Source organism: Melopsittacus undulatus, chromosome 5 (genome assembly GCF_012275295.1).
Source record: "Melopsittacus undulatus isolate bMelUnd1 chromosome 5, bMelUnd1.mat.Z, whole genome shotgun sequence".
NCBI lineage: Eukaryota > Metazoa > Chordata > Aves > Psittaciformes > Psittaculidae > Melopsittacus > Melopsittacus undulatus.
In genome coordinates, this window is record NC_047531.1 from 45,469,425 (window position 1) to 45,489,573 (window position 20,149).

The following is a 20,149-nucleotide window of genomic DNA, read 5'->3' on the forward strand; positions in this document are numbered from 1 at the left end:
ATTTCATGCAGCCTTCAGACTAGCAATCTTTCTCTCCCCATCTGCTTTAGACTGGCCCTGCCAAAATCTCAGCAGGCCCCTGGCCCTTAGCAGGCTGCCTAGGCAAGGGCTCCTTTGACCCTCCTTCCTCTCAACCCACCTTTCTACCTTATCCTCTCCTGCCCTATTAAACCTCCCATTTTGACTTCTCTCCACTCTGTCTCCAGAGAAAACAAGTCCCAAACTGAATTTCTTCCTCCCTGTTTCCACACTTCTTCCTCGTGACTCTCTTCAGCCTCATTTCCTCTTCTATTCATTTTCTGGTTTATTTTCGTTCTTAATGGAACATTGCCTAAGGTCAGGATTAATAACCCACACTTCAGACACCCATTAATCCATCAGTAATCAAGTACAGGCATGAGGAGCCTGGCAGCCCCTTGCGCAGGAGGGAGTCGCATTGGCAAAGCTGCACAGGGGCCTGGAGACCCTTGCATAGCTGGAGGTGGGGATGATGACCAAAGTGGAGGGCAGCCTAGGCCAGAAGGGAGGCAGGGCTCTCCAAAGGGGGCTCCACTGGAACAATTCATGAGCCCTCATTTTCCCAAGTGACGGGTGTGTTTGCACTGAACCCTGCAAGCACAAAAGTGAAAGGCTTCTTTCCACTGAAAGTGTCTCTGGCTAAAACAGTATTTCTGGCTGTCATGGAAAGGAGACCTGGCACAGGACAGGGAACCTCTCTATGGAGAAGCAACAGCTTATGAAAGCAAGGAGACTCAGCATGCTGCACTCTGAGAAACAGGGTTGTTCTTCAAACTTTTGGAGCAGGGGTTAGGCTCACTCAGGAGCCCCTTACGGCAGCTCCATTCCACTGAAGGGACACCTCCTCACCTGAATTGCTTGTGAACCACAGGATGGTCATCACCCTCATGCAGAGGAGCTGCAGCAGCTTCTTCTCCCTCTATCCCCACTGCCTCCTTCACTCCTTCGAGATTATTCCACCCCATTAGATGCTGAGGTAACAGTGGTTCAGCTGTCTCCCCATCAAACATGGTGAGTGGAGAAAGAAAATGATTTTGCACATGGAGATGAAGGATGACTGTAAGCATAAAGAAGACCATCCTGGCTGCACAGGGACTCCTGTACCACAGCAGCTGTTAGAGACAAAGACCATGGCAGGTAGTAAGGAAGAGACATAGGGCCGCAATCAGACAACTGGGGTGAGCAAGGTGTTGAGGGGCAAGAGATGAGGATCTGTTGGGGGACATCTGATGGGGCTTGTCCCCAGCACACTGCTACAGGAGATACTACAGCTTACTCAGATGAGGGGCTGAGTTAGAGCCAGCAAAGGTACCAGCAGGCAGGAGGTCCACAGAGGGATGGATCACAAGGCAATGCGAGGTCGATGCTGGTGAAAAGAGTTTATAGAAGAGCCATACAATTAAGCGAGATGAGTAAGGCTGAAGTCTCATCTTGTGTCCTTTCATTGCTACTTATCTCTCTAGGTCACGTTACCTAGAATATTATCTAGTCAAGGGTCTTTTGACATTTCTATTACAGGAACATTAGCTTCCTTGCTGTTACTATGTTAAGTAACACCAGACCTCCACCAACCCAGTTCTGCTCCTGTTTACCTTAGTGAGAGTACTGCCATTAGTTCTACTGCCTCCAGTCCTGCACCCACACTCCTGGCTTCCCAGAAAGATCCCTTTCTCTCCTCCCTGTTTCGTTGTTCGCACAGAAGCTGTGGCAGGTGCTCTCCCATGCTCCTACAACATGGAAAAGCAATCTGTTTGTGTGTGGCAGGTACCAGGGAAGTTGTTTTACCCAACATATGTGAGGGAGCAAGGTGTAGACGTGCTCAGGCAGTGGAAGGTGTGGGAGCCAAGGAGACCACACTTCAGCAGGCAACGGAGTGCTTTCACTCTACATTGGTTTTAATCCCCTCACCATTATTCTTTGCCTGAATGGGATTAGCAAAGCAACAAGTGAGCTGCACTTGCCAGGCACACTCCATGGCAACACATCAGCTTTAGACATACCATCTCCAAGGAGCACTGATACTCTGCCTCATTCTGCAGATCCTCTTTCCCAAACCTTCTCCACGTTCCATCCTGCCTGGACATGCCAGGAGGTCCTACTATAGCAATTCTCCCTCAGATGGACAGGTACACAGAGGTACAATGAATTACCCAAACTGGCAACCCTCACAACACCTGGGCTTGCTATGACCTCTTCTCCTGGATATTCTCCCTCTTTCCCTCCAGCAACAGCTGCTGCTGAACATCCCCAGAGCAATGACCCACCAGTTCACAGGCAGCATCTAGGCACAAGCTCCTCTGGGAGCTCAGCTCCCTGCCTGCAGTCAGGAGATGTTCTGCTTTGTCTCCTCTTCCCACTGGGTTTTTGTAAAAGCAGAGAAATGACAACTCAACAGCTGCTTCTCCGTCTGAGAGACAGGGTGGGAGGTACAAGCATTTGGGGGAAAGGAGAATTAATCTGAACACAGAACAAATCAAGTGAAGCTGAAACTCAACTTGCCAGCTCAGATTTAATTTTGTTTCATTAGGTGCCTGCTTCAAACAGAAGCATGAAAACAGCACAGACACAAAGGCTGCCCTTTATGGTATATTCAGCCTGACCAAAACAAGAAAGGTGGCCAAAGTCTTGCAATAGGGAGCTTCTTCCCTCTTCAAAGTTTTATACACCAGTTCAAGAAAACCAAAATGCCCTGAACTGGGGTTAAGAAGCAGAGCCCTCTAGAAGTCAATTGAGCAATGTCAATCTATTACCCACAGCAATGTGGCCCAAACACTTGACTATTACCTGCCCAGTATCTTTGGAAGCTTAGCGCACCATACTTGCAACCAATCTGGCAGGAGCTGCCCCCATGCCCACCTCTGTGAAAACACAGCCTTTCCATTACCAGCCCACAGACACTTCCTGAATGTGAACTCCAGTCCCTGTAGCACATCTTGCTTTTCAACCAAATCACAACTCACATCCCTCAGTGGCTGCCTGGATATGTCAGCCCACAGGGTAGTGCCCAGGAAGGGCTAGGATGGCTCCACTTCCACTATCAACACACAGTTCCTTGCAGTGGTGGCTTACACTGGGATCCCAACACACCTGAGCCACATTTGGGAGCCTACTGATTCTAGCTGTCTGATGCATTTCAAGCACTACACTCCTCCATCAGTGGCCTCCAGCTGGCCCAAAACACAGCAGCCCACTCCATTTCCTCCACCATAATCTATTCTCTTCCCCCTGCACCTTGAACAGTAACACCTACCTTAAATCCCCACCTTCCAGTCAAAAGCCTTTAGGTCCCCTCAGGATTTTAAACATGGGTGCAAGGACCCCTTCTTTTCCCTATATCCCTCTGCTATCACCCAGCCAGGTGTACAGGAGAAACCACAGCAAGTCCCTCCCAGGGATAATTGCAGAAAAACTTGCCAGAAGGTCAAATATTTGCCTAAGGTTCATCAATGCAAATGTCTTCTAATCCTCCTGTATATTTCAGGGATGGCAAGAGAATGGCGAGTACACCTCTGATTTACACACATGCATACAAATTAGAGTAATAAAGAAACAATTTAGGTGGTTTATTATATAGTATTAGTATCACTATTAGTCAAACATATTTATGTGTATGTATCATTCATATAGAGGGTTAATAACACAAAAGTAATATATGCATTGCAGTATCTTATACTTCCTTCTGTCAAATTCTCAGTGTGTTTTCATGGATGCAGGTCTGACTGCTGTTTGCTTTCTGTTGAAAGCCACACTCCAGCCTGCATCTCAGTGCAGTCATGTTGAGGAGGGGACGAGGAGGAAGATTGAGACATAACAATCTCATGGCAGAGCATTTGAGGCCTCCGTGCAATTTCCAAACACAAGCATGTAGTTAAGTGCCCTAAGGGCAGCAAGCATAAGCAGCACGGTTAGTTGGGAAGGGGTGCAGATGTAAGCCTATAAATACAAAGCTTCACTGCTATTTGGGGGAAGAAGAAGGGTTTCAGAAGAGGTCATTCAGTGGGATGAAATAATCCCAGATGTAACTAAGTCCAGGAAGCAAGAAATTTGTATCAGATTTTTCTATTGGGAATTTCTCTTGTGTTCCTGAAAACACAAAGACACAGGAGAACATTAAGCATAAGAATAATCTTCCATCCAAAGGAGAGAGGTGTCTCACAGCAATGGATGAGGAAATCCTTCATGCGTGCAGACAACCATGGGAAATGCCATAGGTACAAGGCAAAGACTCAAGTACATGACACTAATCTTCTTAATCGCGCTCAAGAAGTGCCCAGAGAAGTCAAGTGGCTGGGGAAGGAAATAATCACTTTTGTTCTCTCCCTCTAGAGCTGTCCAACCTTACACATTTGCTTCCGCTGATGGGACCACAGACATCCCATGTCCTGTGGGGAACATCCCAGGTCATTCAGCCACCCATCCCCTCAACTCCACATAGCAGCTCATATCTCTGAAGTGATAACCAGCACCTTTGTGCTTTCCCTGCTCGATGCCCTCTATAACAGCTTCCCCCAGGTCTCTGCTCTTCTTTCCCTTGGAAACGCTGCCTAGAAATGCCTCGACAGCAGCATGCCTATGCTCACACCTACCAGCCTTGAGGACACGCTGGCTGCCATAGCAGCCAAATAAGCCTTGAGCATTTTTAATGCCCAGAAACTTAGGAACATATCTCCCAGGTTGAACGCAAGAAGAGAGGTTGGCCAAGTGCCACAGGCAATCTTTTGAAGTGTAAAGCTGGAAGAAAGACTCAGCTATCCCAACATGACAAAACAGGGAATGTCGGTGCACTTAACTACTCTTCCAGAGACACCTGGTATTTATCTCCACTATGTTTGTCTCAGCAAAGGGGAGATGTTGGCACAGGCACTAACTAGCTTTAGGGGCTCCCAACAACAGTGCCTCTGCTCCACCTCCTTCCACTGCCTCTCTCTCTTGCTGTTGCAGGGGAAAATGACAGAGGGGCTCACCCCATGCACAGCACTCGGTCTGCCTCCATGTCTATGGGAACGGGAAAGAGAAAATGCAGGGACACAATTCACCATGTCACAAGGACAAGGGGACACAAGGACACATTCAAACAGGGTAGTCAAAACAGAAACAGATCAGGCTCCTAAAAACATAGGTATCATTGGCCAGCACAGCAGTGACAAATTCCCTTCTGTCCCTAAACCACAGCCATGCAACTGTGGCCTCACACATCTAAAAGGAATGCAGCCCTGGCATTTATGACTCCTCCGAGGACCCAAATTCAGTAACACCCAACCCTGAAGTCCTACCTTAGTTCTCACCTCAGGAACCTGGGTCACAAGAGTCAGGAGTTCCCTGAAGGTCTAAATAACCTCAAAGCTGTCACCTTCCCTCTCCTCAGAGAGGATGGTCCAAGTACACAATTAATGCTACTTCTGTAGCTCCAGAACATGCTGAGAAGTCCCATGGAAGTTCCCCTTCACCCAGGGAAGTGAGCATATTTTGCCTTCTGCAGTCTACCTGTGATCTGGATTCATGTCTCACACCCAGCCAGAGAATCCCTGGTGTGACAGCTCAGGGAAATCAAATGAAGTGCCAATCCTATTTCATTTTTCAGTAAAATAACCCCCATATGGGAGAAAACACAGTTTTCCCAGACATCTGCCACACATTCCAGAAAAATGCATTACAGACATGCCACTAAGTGTGAAATAGATTTTTAAAAGTTAAAAAGCTATTGGATATTTAAAGGATGTGTGACATATCACAATATGCTGGAAATGCATTTTAAAGAAATAACAGCACCTCAAAGATACTGTGGAGAGATGCAATTAATTCTGTTCTGTGAAAAAAAAAAAATCCTGGGTTATGGCTCTCTGGAGGAAGAATGGGTTTTAAAGTACTTACTTTAGTAGTTAATTATTGTATTGTGGAGGGAACTTGAGGCTTCAGTGAGAGTTGAACTACATGGTAGAAGACTGCATGCAGCTATACTGATAACACTAATTTTAATTAATTCTACCCCAAACCATTCTCCCTTCCAACACCCAATGTCATTTTCTTACGGCTCCATCTGATTGGCAGCTTGAGCTGAAGCTTCCATGGCAGGTATGATTGTTCTTTTTTATGGAAAACTAAGTTGAATTTCAACAGTTCTAAAAGATACTATTTTGTCTGTACAGAAGCATTCAAGTGAGGGTTTTTTTTACTAGCTTTGACACTGCTTTTGCACTGGGCAGCAGGGTGGACCAAGACCTCTTTTTGCTCATCCTGTAACAACCAACCCATCTGAATGGAGCTAAATCAGCTGCTGTGAGGGAGGAGGGGGAAGCCGTGCTTTGAATATGCTTAGGAGAAACTGCTTTGATATGACTCAATCCAAGAAATTAAGACAGAATTAAGGGTGAATGCAAAAACTCAGTTTCTCCCTCTTCACACTGCCTTTACAACATTCTTTCATTACATGTCCATGTGTTTTTTTCCACAGGATCCTTGCATCCACAGGAAGGGATGGTATTCAGTGAAGACAGCAATGTGACGCCTATTTAGGCAATGAGCCTTACAGAAGTATACTGACAGCAGGGCAACAGAAATAAGCAGGAGTACAAAGCATGCAGACTCTGTGGCAGAGACATTACTTCTCCCCAGCAACCCCACATGGGATGCCCCCATCCCACCCCTTCTTCACTGCAACCTGAGCCCTTCAGCCTTACCAGCCTGCCTTCACTTGGGCTCACAGCCCTGGCTTTTGCCTTCTTAGCCAGCTTCTTTCCATCCATATCCTCACCTCTTCCCCCTTGGATACCTGCTTCCTCCACTCTCCTTGCCCAGCCCACCCAATCCCCTCTCCAGGCTGTTTGCTCGTGCCGTTGCTCCCCAGTTCCCCCCTTCCACTGGGCAGGTACATGGTGGATAGGTTTTCTACCTGTACTCCATGCTGGTTTTGTGGAATTACATTCCTCCTGGGCTTCTCAGTCCTCCATTACAGTATTCTTCCCAGGCTTTTTGCCCAGTCCCTGTATCCCAAACCTCAAATTAAAATTTCATTAAGGTATAAAAAGAGTGGGAAAGTTGGGCACCACGTTACCACCTCATGTAACCATGAAAATGTAAGTCTCCCATTTCTTGGGTTCCGTTTGTGTGCATGGTCCTTGTATGAACTGTGTGACTTCAAAGATCCCAGTGGCCAGGAGAGGAAGGAAAAACCATTACTCAGTACCCAGCAAGGAAGAACACCTGGGTATTACTAAGTCATACATGTAGGGAAAGGCAACAGCATCAACCAATAAAAATTAGAAACCAGGAGGCTGTAGCACAGGACAAAAAAAAAATGCAGTAAGGAACCAGCGAGAAGACTGCTGCCTCCAAAGGCTGTTCCTGTATAAAGCAACTGTGCTACCTCCTCAGGTCCCCTCCAGTCACTGAAATCCTATTTCCAAAGAGGGTTCCAGATAAGAAGACAAAAGCAGTTGCCAACACGCAAGCTGCTAAACAATGAGTCAACAAGGAAGGAGAAGAGGAGCAAACTCCAAAGCACGGAAGGATCCTACACCACCAAGGAAATTAATCAAAAAGGAGCCACAGAAAAAGAAAGAAGCAAGCAAAAAAATTGCCTTGAGGAAAAAAAATACCATCCTTCATTAAGAAATATCACAGTTGGCCAGTGGCACTGAGCATCAGGCGGTACCAAAGGCAATATATTATTACTGTTGCACTTCCGTGAGCATGTCTCTTTTAATAGAACTCACTTATGACACAAACACTTTCAAGGCCTGGACTGAATCTCACAGATGAGCAAAGCAAAGCCTGCCAGATTCACCCATAAAACCAGGAGACTTAAAACAAAAATTGCATCACGAGTCAGTAAACATGCAAACAGAAACAGTGACTAAAATTGTAACACATCACAAAGCATACTTTTCCCAAATATGTTTTAGCTTGATTATTGTTACAGTGCTTGTTAACAATGCCTGCTAGCTGGCTGGTAAATGATCTGGAGTACATTCTGTAGAAAATAAGGACATTGTATTCATAGGGGAGCTTATTGCTGCACTAGAGCGCTGAGTTCTTGGCTGAGAAGCAAGATGCAGGATAAAGGTAAACGTAGGAAGCATCCTTTTGGGATGGGGCAAGGCAGATCTGCCAAGTCCACCTTCATGGCATTTTAGTGTGCTCCCAAGTAACAAGCAGGGCTTGGAAAGCAAGCAGAGATTTTTGGATCCAACTTGAGAGACTACCGAGCTCTGCATGGAAGAAAATATTTCTCTAACCTCAAATATTAAGCCCCTGCCTCTTCCATGCCATGAAACAGAACAGCTGCTGTTTGTTACAAGCTGCCTGTTTCAATAGGGAGGTTAATATTTTCCCATGTGTTTCCTTTCCATTCCTTCCCTCTTTCTCACATGTTGAGGCAAATCTCATAGCCAGCATTACAAGCACTGGATTCAGCAGCTTTCTATTGGATTAATTTGTACTGATGTTAGCCATTTTCAGCCATGACTCTAAGAATTGAAATCCCCAAAGAGGTACATTTGGTGCACTCTGCCTCTCGAGACATCCAGTTTCTTCAAGCTACAAGCAATCCGAAAGCCCTGGTGGTATTTTAGGTTTCATGCCACTCTGGGAAGGCAGCAATAAACAGAAGTGAGTTATTAAAGATGAAATAGCTCTCACAAAGTTTTGGGGGTCAGAAACAAGGCTGAGACAGGCAAACCCTTGAGAACATTACCCAGCTTCCAAGGTGGGGCATAAGGCCCAGAAGACCACAGGCATGCAGCTCCCAGCCAGAATGCTGAGCTCACATCTGTGTGCATCTGCCCACAAGAGCCAGCCCTGGTGAGCAGGGATTAGCAAAAAGCCAGCTACCTCCCAGACAGGACCAGGGCCAGATGCTCCTGCAGCTTCTCATCGAGGCTGGCCCAGGGGACATTCTCTTCCTAGCACTCTGCCCCTGTTTCCAGTGTGGATGTACCCCTTGGAGCCTGCCATCCTACTAGAGCACAGCCCTCCTGCACATTGACAGCTCAGGATGGGGATGTCAGGGATGCCACTTGCAAGTTGGAAGGTACAGGAGGATAGCTGCCAGAAGGACCTGGGCTGGGAATAAAATACTCTAGATGGGGACAGAAGCAGCCTGTGAGGATAAGGAAGCAAAAATCCAACCTCACTGTACAATCCCTTCCACAGACAGGGGAAATCTGCTGTTTCCACAGGTAAGCTCTTGAATCTCTGCAACCTTTTCCCCTCCTTCTAACTAAGCCAATGAGTTATGCCCCCAAGTTTAAATCCTACCTTCCAATTCTCCCTTTAGCTCCTGACCATTCCCCCCCAGGAAGCCTGCTGTCTGCGATACTGGCTATGAAAGGAATTTTACAGAAAGAGCCAATTCAAGGGCCACAGCAATCAACACAAGACAGGCTGCTAGCAGTGAAACCCAGGGATGGCAGCAAGGGAAGGAAGGAAAAAAAATAAGGGAGAGGGAAAAATGACAGACTGACACAGATGGAGAAAGGAGAGGGGAGAGACAGGGTGGCTAGTCACAGGAGGGGCTGCTAGAAGAGCTGCGGGGACGGAGCAGCTCCAAATCACATGCAAGGAGGGGGAGCAATGGCAGCTTTTATAGACTCAAGCACAGTAGGCGATGATGAGGGGAAACCGGGGGAGAGAAAACTGAAGGGAAAAAGGATAAGCAAAGAGCATGGTTTTGTATCATTAGCGAGGACAGATTTTCCTACTGGATGAGTGGCAGCACATAAGTGTAAATGGCACCACTGTCTCCAAGGACAGATGGTCACTCACATCCCAGCTCTGTGCATTCCCCATCCCACCTGAGGGGGTCGTTCCCTTCCTCAATCTGCACTGTTGCAATGGTGAGGGAGAAGGCTGGAAAAAGAAACCAGCTATGGACATCCTTCAGGCAGGAAGGCCAAGCTAAGCTCTCTTTCCCCACCAGCCAGCCTTGCAGGTAGGGTTTGGCAGGTGAAAGCTCTTCCAACAACAGCACTGCACTCAAATTCCAGCTCCCAGATCAGCCAACCCATCCAATCCATGCCTATTCAGGTCTTCTAGCAGGAGAGTTGTACTGCCATCACACCACCTCCTTACCCACTTCATTGCTCCTTGATGGCAGTCAGTAAAGATCAAGCACTCATGCTGATTCTCTTAGTTCTACCAGCTGCCTTTGATGCCATTGATTACAAGGATTTGTTGAGATACCTGCCAAGCTCAGCAGGGATTTGCAGCATGGTGCTAGAGTAGCTGTTCCTGAACTAGATAAACTCCACTTATCACTCGCCATCAGTTTGTGTTACATCTTCGTAACACTTCATCTTTCCTTGCAGAAGTCCAGCTGCATGTTATCTACATTCCTTGCTCATCTCAGCCTCCTTCCCTAGCTGCTGGATACAACTCTGCTCTTTTTATTCCACCCAAAATAAAAAACATCTCCCTTGACTAGCCTGTTCCCTCCTGCAAAGCTTTTCCTGGGATGATCTCTGCTCATTTCTGCAGCGGAGTCCAGAGCAAGTCCAGGGCAGCAAAGCCAGCATCATTCCCCCCATGATGGAGGGGTATGCCTGATGTGAAGCAGCACAACACAAAGCCACAGCCCAAGGATCAGCAGCAACCAAGAGCATGGCAAGACCAAGCCATCAACCAGATCTGTCCCTTTGAACAGCCAGCCCAGCCTGCTAGCACTTCCCAGTGCTGCTCAGCCCTCCTTCTGCCACCCCCAGCATCAAGAGGCTGCAAATCCTGTTTCAGAACAGCACACTTCAAACAAAACCTCCAACACCCCTGTCCCATGACAGGCAGTGAAGCACAGGAGAGGTGGCAGCATGGAGATGCGCAAGGGACATGGGGAAGGACACAGGCCAAAGTGTGTTGTGATGACCAGAACCAGTGATTTTGCCTAACCAAGGCAAAGTGAGCACAGGACAGGAGTGGGTGCAAGCTTGAGTGTGGTCCTTCTTACACCAGGCTGCAGCCTTCCAACACCTCCACCTTCCAAAGACAGTGTCTCTCTAAGACTGTGAAGATCTTCCCAGCTTAGAAGCTGACAGCTTGGCTGAGTCTTTGCTTCTGTTCTCTCCATACGTCCAAAAAGGGCCAAATTTTCCATATAGCCTTTTCTCTTAACCAACCTGGGACCAGCTGCAGGCCATTTACTGCAGAAAAGCTGCAACTGTTAACCATTTCTCACCTGAAGCAGCTCCTGCCAAGTTCTACACTCACAACACAGCAAATTCAGCTGCCTGCAGGCCCTTCCCTAGGGGCTGGGGTGGGAAGAGTGTCAAGTCACAAACAGGCAACTGATAATTTTTTTAGCTGTTAATTGCATTATTTAACTCACATTAAGAAAGAACATGCAGCTGGAGGTCCGGTAAGATATTTTATAGTCTTAAACTCAAAATGAGTATTTTTTTGTTGCCCTTTATTTCTCCAAGAACCCCCTTTGGCTCCCTCTCACACCCTGCTCCAGTGTTCACAAAGGCTGAATAAGGCAAACTGACCATTTTTCAGCGAGGTAATGTTTCTTATCTCCAAGGCAAAATATATTCCAGTGAATAAACACAATATGCTCCAGAAGGGTTTTTCAGCATTTGTTTCAGTTCAGCAATGCCCTTTGTGGAGGGATGGGAAGGTCCCCTGAATTAGGCACAGCTACCACATTCAGCTGAGCACATCACCCCTCTCCCTCTGGCCTGCCACTACCAGGTGCACCCCAGGTTGACATGAACCACAGTCTGCACTGTGGTATGACAAGGTAAGACCAATCTTCCCAACGTAGCCTGAAGAGCAATAGCTGGTGCAAGTAGGTCTGCTTTCACGGATTTACACAAGGCAAAGCTGTGACTTTCATCTACTCTCTCCTACCTACTCTCCCCACACCTTCAACATTCATTGACTAGAAATTCAGGGACCATACTGAGATACCTCATCAAAAGCTGTTGCAGTAAGAGTTTTCCTGAAGCATCAGGGCATGGAATATTAGCGGGTCCTTTACTGCTTTTCATAGAATCATTTTATAGAATAGAATTTCAAAACACAGAATGGTTTGAGTGGGAAGGGATTTTAAAGATCACCTAGTTCCAACACCACTGCAATGAGCAGGGACACCTTCCACTAGACCAGGTAAGTCTTGCAGTACAACATACACGCAGCAAAGAAAACATCCCTCTCCAACATACTGAAAGGAGAGTGGTTTGGCAGTTGGCCCTTCCTCCAGCAGTAACAATCTATCCTTCAGTAACAGGGAAAATGCTGATCTTCGCATGAAGACAGGAGGGATGCACTAAGAATTTTTTCAGCCTTATTTCTGATTTTGTTACACCCTACAGACATTAAAGCTTCAGACAGTCAGAGCTCTGGCTCTGTTTGTGCTGTTGTCCTGTTTCACTTCCAAACCCTGGCCTTTGACTTCTCACCATAAAAAAAAGCAAGCTCCAGAAAGCAAGCTAAGGGAATGGGAGGCAGTCAGATATCCTGTCTCAGCATCTGTGCTTAAATACACAGGGCCAGCTTGCAAGCCAGCCAGATTTAGACCTCATCCCTTTGTATCTGCCCCCTTGCCTGGAATTACATATACACATGCAATCCATTCACAAGCATGCAAATCACCTTCAAACTTATCCATTCCCTGTGTGCTACTAATGATAATGCAGGAATTTAAATTCCATTTACACCATGGCTGGCCATGCAAATGATCCCTCTAAACTTCCCATTGTAAACTTGCACATCAAACGACCCACGCTAATAACACTCCCTTGTCACTAGTTTTGCAGAGGCAGCTTCCTTCCCAACTCCTTATGCATGTCCTGAGTACTACCATGCTCCCCCTAACTGGGAAACAGGGCTTCTACCCCAGGAAAACAAAAAAGCTGGTCCTTACAAAACTACATGTTCCCAACCCAGAGTCCAGGTAAATGGTGTGCCTTCCCCTCCTCCCACAAAACTAAGATTGCCTGATATTTCATTATGGAAACTCTAAAAAGTTCAGACTGCACCATTTCCAAAACTAAATGTGCTCCCTGCCTTTCTCTTTCCCACCCTCCAGGGCACCTAGGGAACCAAACAGCATAGCAATCCTAAAGGCAACCCAGGATGCTAGCCAGCAATCCCTATAGCCTGCTATCTGGAAACTCCCTCTCTAGTACAGAAGGGAAAATAGGTACCCTCACTTATTGAGTTTGCCCTCTGAAGACCAGGGTTAAATTAAGCATGCTGAATTTCCTGCTACAGATGGCAGTGTGTCATTCACCTCCAGAGACAGCCTGGATGCCTGGTTTTCAGACTGGTAGAGTTAGATGGGGTGAAGCCCAGCCAGCTTCCCAAGAGGAGAATTAAGAAATTAAGGGCCAGTTCACAAGCACAGGAAATATCTGCATTAAAACACACTGTTAACAGAAAAGGGGAGAAGGTGTAGTTGAGGATGGACTGGTCCTGGGGACATGGCAGTGTTGGCCCAATACATTAATTGTCTTCAAATATTATCAAGTTTATGGACAACTGTCTTATTAAAAGTCACCCTTATGTGCTTATAGCAAATTTTGTTCCACTAGTAAGCAGCTTGACCAAGTGGCAGAAAAGACATCAGGATCTAAAACAGGCTTGCCCATTTTAAAGCTTGAAAACCACAAGGCACATGCCCAGAGCTACAGCAACACCACCAACACCACATGTCCCCTGGAGAGCTCTGGATCAGTTCAGTTTCCTGTACAACAGGAGCAACTGCAAAGTTGATTTAGCACATTAGGGACTGCAGAGAGATTATATTACTTCTTACAGGAAAAAAAATTCTTGCACATGATGGATCATGGGTATACAGAAGTATCTGTTGCCTCAAAAGAGGTCTAGAGATGCATAATCTATAGAAATCAACCCATTCCTAGGGGCACAGTCACAACATTTCCCTAGTTACCTAGAGCAATACAAAGCTGTCAAGTCCTCAAATGTCATATTCTTCACCTGTCTTCTGAGCTGGATTTGCAAAGACAGGCATGAGAGATTTGTCTTTACAATAGCAAAGCAGGAATAACATGCCTTTTAGTTCTTTCCAGGTATGCACATAAAAGCTAATATTGCTGACCCCAAGAGTGAAAAGCCATGATTCGTAGGCCCTCAAGAATAATGAATGCTGCTTAAAATTCGTAAGCAACCCAAGTTTTGATGTATTATTCTACCTTCTGGCCACACTTACAAGCTTTTCTCTAATTACTAGAAAGGCAGGAACCTTTTCTTTCTTTTTTTTATATACACACATAAATAAATGTACACATATAAGAAGTAAACCTCAGAGGATTATGGGTGTTCAGGCCTTAAAACAAACATCAACTAGTAAAAGACTTGCAATAATCTTGCAGCTGATGTTTGCTTATTAATTAACTACATTCAGTTGTTATGAAAACTGCATCCAGGATTTAAGAGTACACAAGACAACAACTTAAGGCAGAAACAACTACAACATACTGTAGAATCTGCATATGAAGTTTCATTCACACAAATCCAAATTACCCAAACTGCTATTTTACCACCAGGATGTAATACATAACATACCTATTCAACCAAAGCTTATTAATGAGCAATATCAGCCCCTTGGCCGTGTGTGTCACCTGAAAATGAGTGGGTTTGGCAGCACAGGGTCCCCATGCACCATGGCGTCGCTCAGTGTCACCAAGTATCAATTACCAGTCCACACACACATGATTTTCTTTGCTTGTTCAGCATTTGATTCTCCACTCTGCCCTCATAGGCAATGCCAGCACAAAACACCACTATTCCCATTGCCAGCCATTCTATACTCAGTTACCTTGCACATAAATTGTATCTGCAGCACCCAACAGAGAGGATGTAGGGAATAAACCTGTGGGCTTTCTCAGTTTCCCATCAATATGCCCAAGGCCAGCCCTGTTTCCCTGTGCACCAAGCACATAGACCAATCTGATAGGCTGCAAGTACAAGTTACAGGAAAGTTACACCAAAAACAAGACTTTTAGGGTCAAGTACAATGACAAAGCCCTATTTGGAGGATCTTTAAAGCATATGAGCTACAAGGCAGCTCCTCAGTACATACAAGCAGTCAAACTGGCTTCAAGATTTCTGAAGCAACCTTGCTCTATACCCTATAAAACACAACTCCTGGTAGTAAAAATTAAGTGCATATATAAGCTTTTGTACAACTGGGACCTGACCCAATGCTCCTGTATTACTGAAATCAACTAGAAACACAACACTTTGCTGCCTGAGAGCAAAACAAGCCCAAATGGCCAACACATTTCACAAATGTGGGAAGGGGCTGGTATATAAGAAAAAGCAAGAAAACAACAGAGTGGTGAACTGCAGAGCCTACCTCATTACTGCTACAGTTTTAGCATCGATTTTTTTTAATAGCACACTTCACTTTTGCCTTCACTGTCATGTCAATATTATAGATATGACAGCAAAAGGAGATCTGGGTCTCCTGGAATGGCAAGAATTTCTGTTAAGGAAAATCCCAAAAGACAAGCCAAATCTACTGCATTTGACCCTAGGGATGGATGAAATGTAAAGTCTTTATGGAACTCCAAGGAATCAAACAGCAATGCAGACATCCAAGCATCTCTCTCATAATCTCCTTGTAAGTTGCCAAGTGCATCAGGATCCATTTGCAGTGGTGCCATGTGGCATGCCCATTATTGAGTCCAAAGCACTTTATAAATTCATAAGATGAATGCTACACAGTTGTTCTAGAAACATGTTTTCACACTTTTCACCCCATTTCTCCTCCAACCTAAACTTGAAATCCTAGCTGATATGGAGGTTAATTTTTATTAGAGGAAAAAGCCCACAACGATCTTACAGCCTCTCTCATAACCATACCTCAAATACTGAGTCCGTTAACACTGTAGCTGTAACAGCCCCATGGTCTACAACTCAGAGTGGTCAACCTTCTGCCTGTTAATCAAAACAGAGATCACCCTCAACAAACTGCTTGGCAGGTTGCTTACATGTTGCATCATGCCAGACACATGATAAGCACTCTTAGCAGGAGCCAAGCCAGGCTCCAGGTGTGCATTGTCCTACAATCACAGCAGTTACCTGGATCTAAATTAAAAAAATCTGCTCCCCAATAACTTAGGACAATCCAAGCATTCATTTGCACTGTATGTAAAGCCACCCCAGAAACATGTAATCACCTAACTTCAAAGCATCAGGCTGCTTCTCACAACACAGCACTACGGTAAAAAACACCGTACTCTCTTTGAAGACAAACACCACAAGGTTCACATGGAACATCGTTCCTGTCTTAAAAGGGAGTCAGAGTCTACAATTTTTGCAGTAACAGCATTACACATTTATACGCTCATATACATCCAGAAGTGATTTTAAAACAGAGACATAAGTGGTTCTTTCTCCTCGTACTGCACTGCAGCAAAAGAATATGGCAGTTATTTAATAGCACAAAACAAAATTGCAGGACTGCTCATGAAAGGAAAAATAATCTTCAGGGGAGGGGGATTTAAGTAGGTAGAATGCACTTACCTAAATTGAAATACAGTAGTTAATGACCTTGTGCTTACAAAAATTGCTAACATAGTCCTTAATGACCAGAGCTTCCATTTTAAATCTCATTGACAATACTTCCATAACAATGATTATGAAGCTCTGTCCTAGTAGAAAGTCAATGAGAAGGATTAACAGGCTTTTAATTAATGCCCCATCTTTTTTGCTGAATCTTCAGGAAAGGACAGGCATTGCCCTGTGACAGTGAGTCAGCCCCTACTTTAGAAAGTGCATTAAGAAACCAAATAGCTCAATATAGCAAAGATTAACAACTTGAGACAGGAGCAAGAAAAAAACAGCCAACTGTATAAATTCTTAGACGACTTTCATAGAAGCATCACTTACAAAGGGGGCTCATTCACAGCCAGGAATGAGATCACAGTAAGTGATCTGACACCAGTCGATGAAGAAAGTTATAGGAGCTACTTACTCCACTATCCACTCAAAATCAGAGAGCCATAGAATCAATTGGGTTGGAAAAACCCTTTCAGATCATAAAGTCCAACCCTACCCAGCACTGCCAAGGCCACCACTGAACCATGTCACTAAGGGCCTCATCTACAGCTTTTTAACACTTGCAAGGATGGTGATGCCACCACTGCCCTGGGCAACTTGTCCCAATGTCTGAGCACCCTTTCAGTGAAGGATTTTTTTCCTGAACCTCCCCTGGGGCAGCTTGAGGCTGTTTCCTCTCATCCTATCACTTGTTATTTGGGAAAAGAAACCAGGCACCTCCTTACTCCATCCTCCTTTTAGGTAATTGTAGAGAGTGATAGGGTTCCTCCTGAGCCTTCTCATGGAGAGTTGCTTGGCAAGCTCTTTTGCCAGCTTCTTCAGCACTCTTGGGTGGAACCCAACCTTGAGCACCTTCTCGATGACCACTGGCTGAGCTTACCACTTAAGTTTGCCAGGCTTCTGGGCCCTTCCTGCACAAACTACTACTATGTTCCAGTCACTGCACTCCCGGAGCAGTGTTTTGCCCATTCAGAGGTGGTGGTCATCGCTCCTGACTCCTGGGCTAGCCCTGACAAGGGCCTGGGGCTCCCTTCATGCCTCTTGCCATTCAGGAGAGAGACTCCTGGACACTGCTTTCCCAACACTGGTGCAGAAGGCATCCACTCCGAAGCTACTCACCTGGGCAAAAAGAGGCTCACAAGAGTGGGCAAGATCAAAGGAGGAATTGAAACCACCCCAGTCAGTCTCTGCTTTTCAAATAATCTCCTAACTTAACACAGCTGAGCTAAAGTCACAGGTCTGAAAAAACCCTTTCAAAAGGTTTCCAGCATCCCCACCATTGCTCTTCACCCCCACAGTGTCACATGTAGCCAGATGTAATATCATCAACAGGTGATTGATTGAGGTTTTTTCTTTCCTTCTATAGCTTCTGCTATGAAAAGGTCATTTTCAGAGTCAAACAGCACACATTTTTGAGGATTAAAACAAAAATAACATTTAAACACAAAAATGCTCATATAGTGCTCAACTCTGAATAACACAGCTCCAACACCTTAAAGCAAACTCCCTGCTACATACCAAATTGGAGAGAATGTTTTCACTTTTTAGCCAGGAAAACAGGCAAGCTTTTCTCTTCTTACCCTATTCAAGAGCAAGTCATCATTCCAAACTCAGGCTATCACTCTTGTCCCATTTTCTGAATCCAGTCTTTTCACTAAGACACAAATCTCTCATGCTTTATTCTGAGCCCACCACATGCTGGGACAAGATTTCTGGGCCATGATAACTAGTGAAGACCCACAGCAGTTGAAAAGCAATGAGTAATTCAATGAGAAGTTTTTAAACTTTAGGGAGCAGCTAGTAGAAAGGAAAGCAAAAACCCTAAACCTCCAATAAGTTCTCAGAAATAAACTGTACTCAAGACAACAACACCTGTATAAGGGCTTCTGAACTTGAAGACAAGAGCTCAGATCTGAAACCCAAACCTTTTCCTACATTTGAAATTGAAACAAGTGTTCAAACATCTAAGGTCACTTACTGTTGCTGACAGCACCTCAAGACTTCATCCAGGTTTGGGCTCTTGAAGCCGAAAAGGCTCTTGGAAACATTTTGAAAGTGTTTGCTATGTGCCCAGACACTCAGATTTATTCTAGAAGCCCATGCATCAAATCTGTAACAAGCAACCTTATAGATAATGCCAACTTAACTAGGAATTAAGAAACTTCCAGGTAAAAGGTGCCATCACTCACTATTTCTGGCCAGAAAAAAAGGTCCAAGTAAAACTCCAGACCAACCTTTCCGATAATTCTTCATCTTCTCTATTTCTTCCTCAGCATGCAGAGTCCCCCAGTCCAAAGAACAATAAGTGCCCTCCACCTGTTTTTTATATTGCCTCAGGCTCAACAGGCACAGATGCCTTTGCTTCCTGACAGCCTCAGTGCTAATGAGTTGTGCAGCTGATCATCATTTGCACTGGTGGGATGCAGAGGCCACATGTGAATGGTGACAAGTGTGTGATTGCTGACCTCTTTTGCAAAGGAAGAACAAGCTCATGTTCCAGGGATCTCTTCCAAGGCATATGGAGCTCGGAATCAAACTTAGAACAGATTCTGCCTTTTGCTCCTGGCCTGACATCATGGCAAGATGTGGGTAGAACAGTGACTTGTGCTAGATAGAAAGGCAAGGGGTCACCCAGTTATCTTTGCAATTGAGGTCCAGGAGTGGTGCTTCCCTCACCAAGGCCAAGATGAGCTTTTACTAAAGCCTCTACACTCAGAGGGAGGCGACACTTCTGCCACTGGTGGTAGCCCACTTGTCAGGCACCAACTCCTGGATATGGCAGCCCACAATCTGACCGAGGGCAGAGGCGAGAATAGAGCCAGGAATGGGAAGAACCCAGCCCTCTGTGACTGGGGCTGTCAGCAGCTCTCTCTGAAGTCCCTTCTTTCATAATCAGCTTCTTTTGATCACATACTAAAACAGCTGAGGTTATGTTCAAACACAAGCAAGGAACAAAGCAGGTCATTAAACACGTAGGAAATTTCTTACCTGCCAGGTGTTCCAGGAGGGCAGAGAGAGAGGGATGGGGCAGAAGGGAGCAAAAGATGCAGCTCTGAAAGGATATGGGTTGCACACCATTTTGATGCACCAGTTCCGTGGGCTGGTGGTCTGCTTCAAGCAGAAGAAGACAACTGGGGCTAAGTCAGGGTAGGGAACATCAGGGTCCGGTGGGGAGGTGACTTCCTCATCATCACCCAGCTCTGGGGAGGATGGTGGCTGTGCTGGTGGTGTTTGCTGCTCCAAGACCCCCAGATCCATGGGCTCCAGTGGGCAGACGGCAGAGGTGTGAGGGGGCTGTGGGCCTGCAGACCACGTGGAGGGAGGCTGCGGGATGTACTCTGCCATGCCAGCCACAAGTGAGAACCCCTGGAGAGGATGTGAGACAGAGAAATGAAACCCACATGAGGAATCTGCAGCAAGAGCACAGCACAGTGAGTTTGGAGCAGGGCAGAGCTGCAGGACTGATGGCTCTGACAAACAACAAAATGCCATTTAAATCATCCATGTAGCCCCTGAGACACCCTGGCATGGTGCTGCACCACCTCAGGTGATAGTGCCAACCTTTCTGGAGATAGCTTGAGCACCTTAACGGAGCTCTGCGCTTTGGAGTGGC

General features: G+C 45.8%; 1 protein-coding gene across 1 annotated transcript in view; it reads right to left on the minus strand.

Moving 5' to 3' along the window:
* CACNA1I (calcium voltage-gated channel subunit alpha1 I) overlaps positions 1-19,881 on the minus strand; it is a 156,662-nt gene extending 136,781 nt beyond the window's left edge. The window contains exon 1 of the mRNA XM_031049972.2: positions 19,601-19,881. Within this exon, the coding sequence (XP_030905832.2) occupies positions 19,601-19,881 (281 nt within the window). The remainder of the gene's footprint in view (positions 1-19,600) is intronic.
* Between the last annotated feature and the right edge of the window lie 268 nt (positions 19,882-20,149).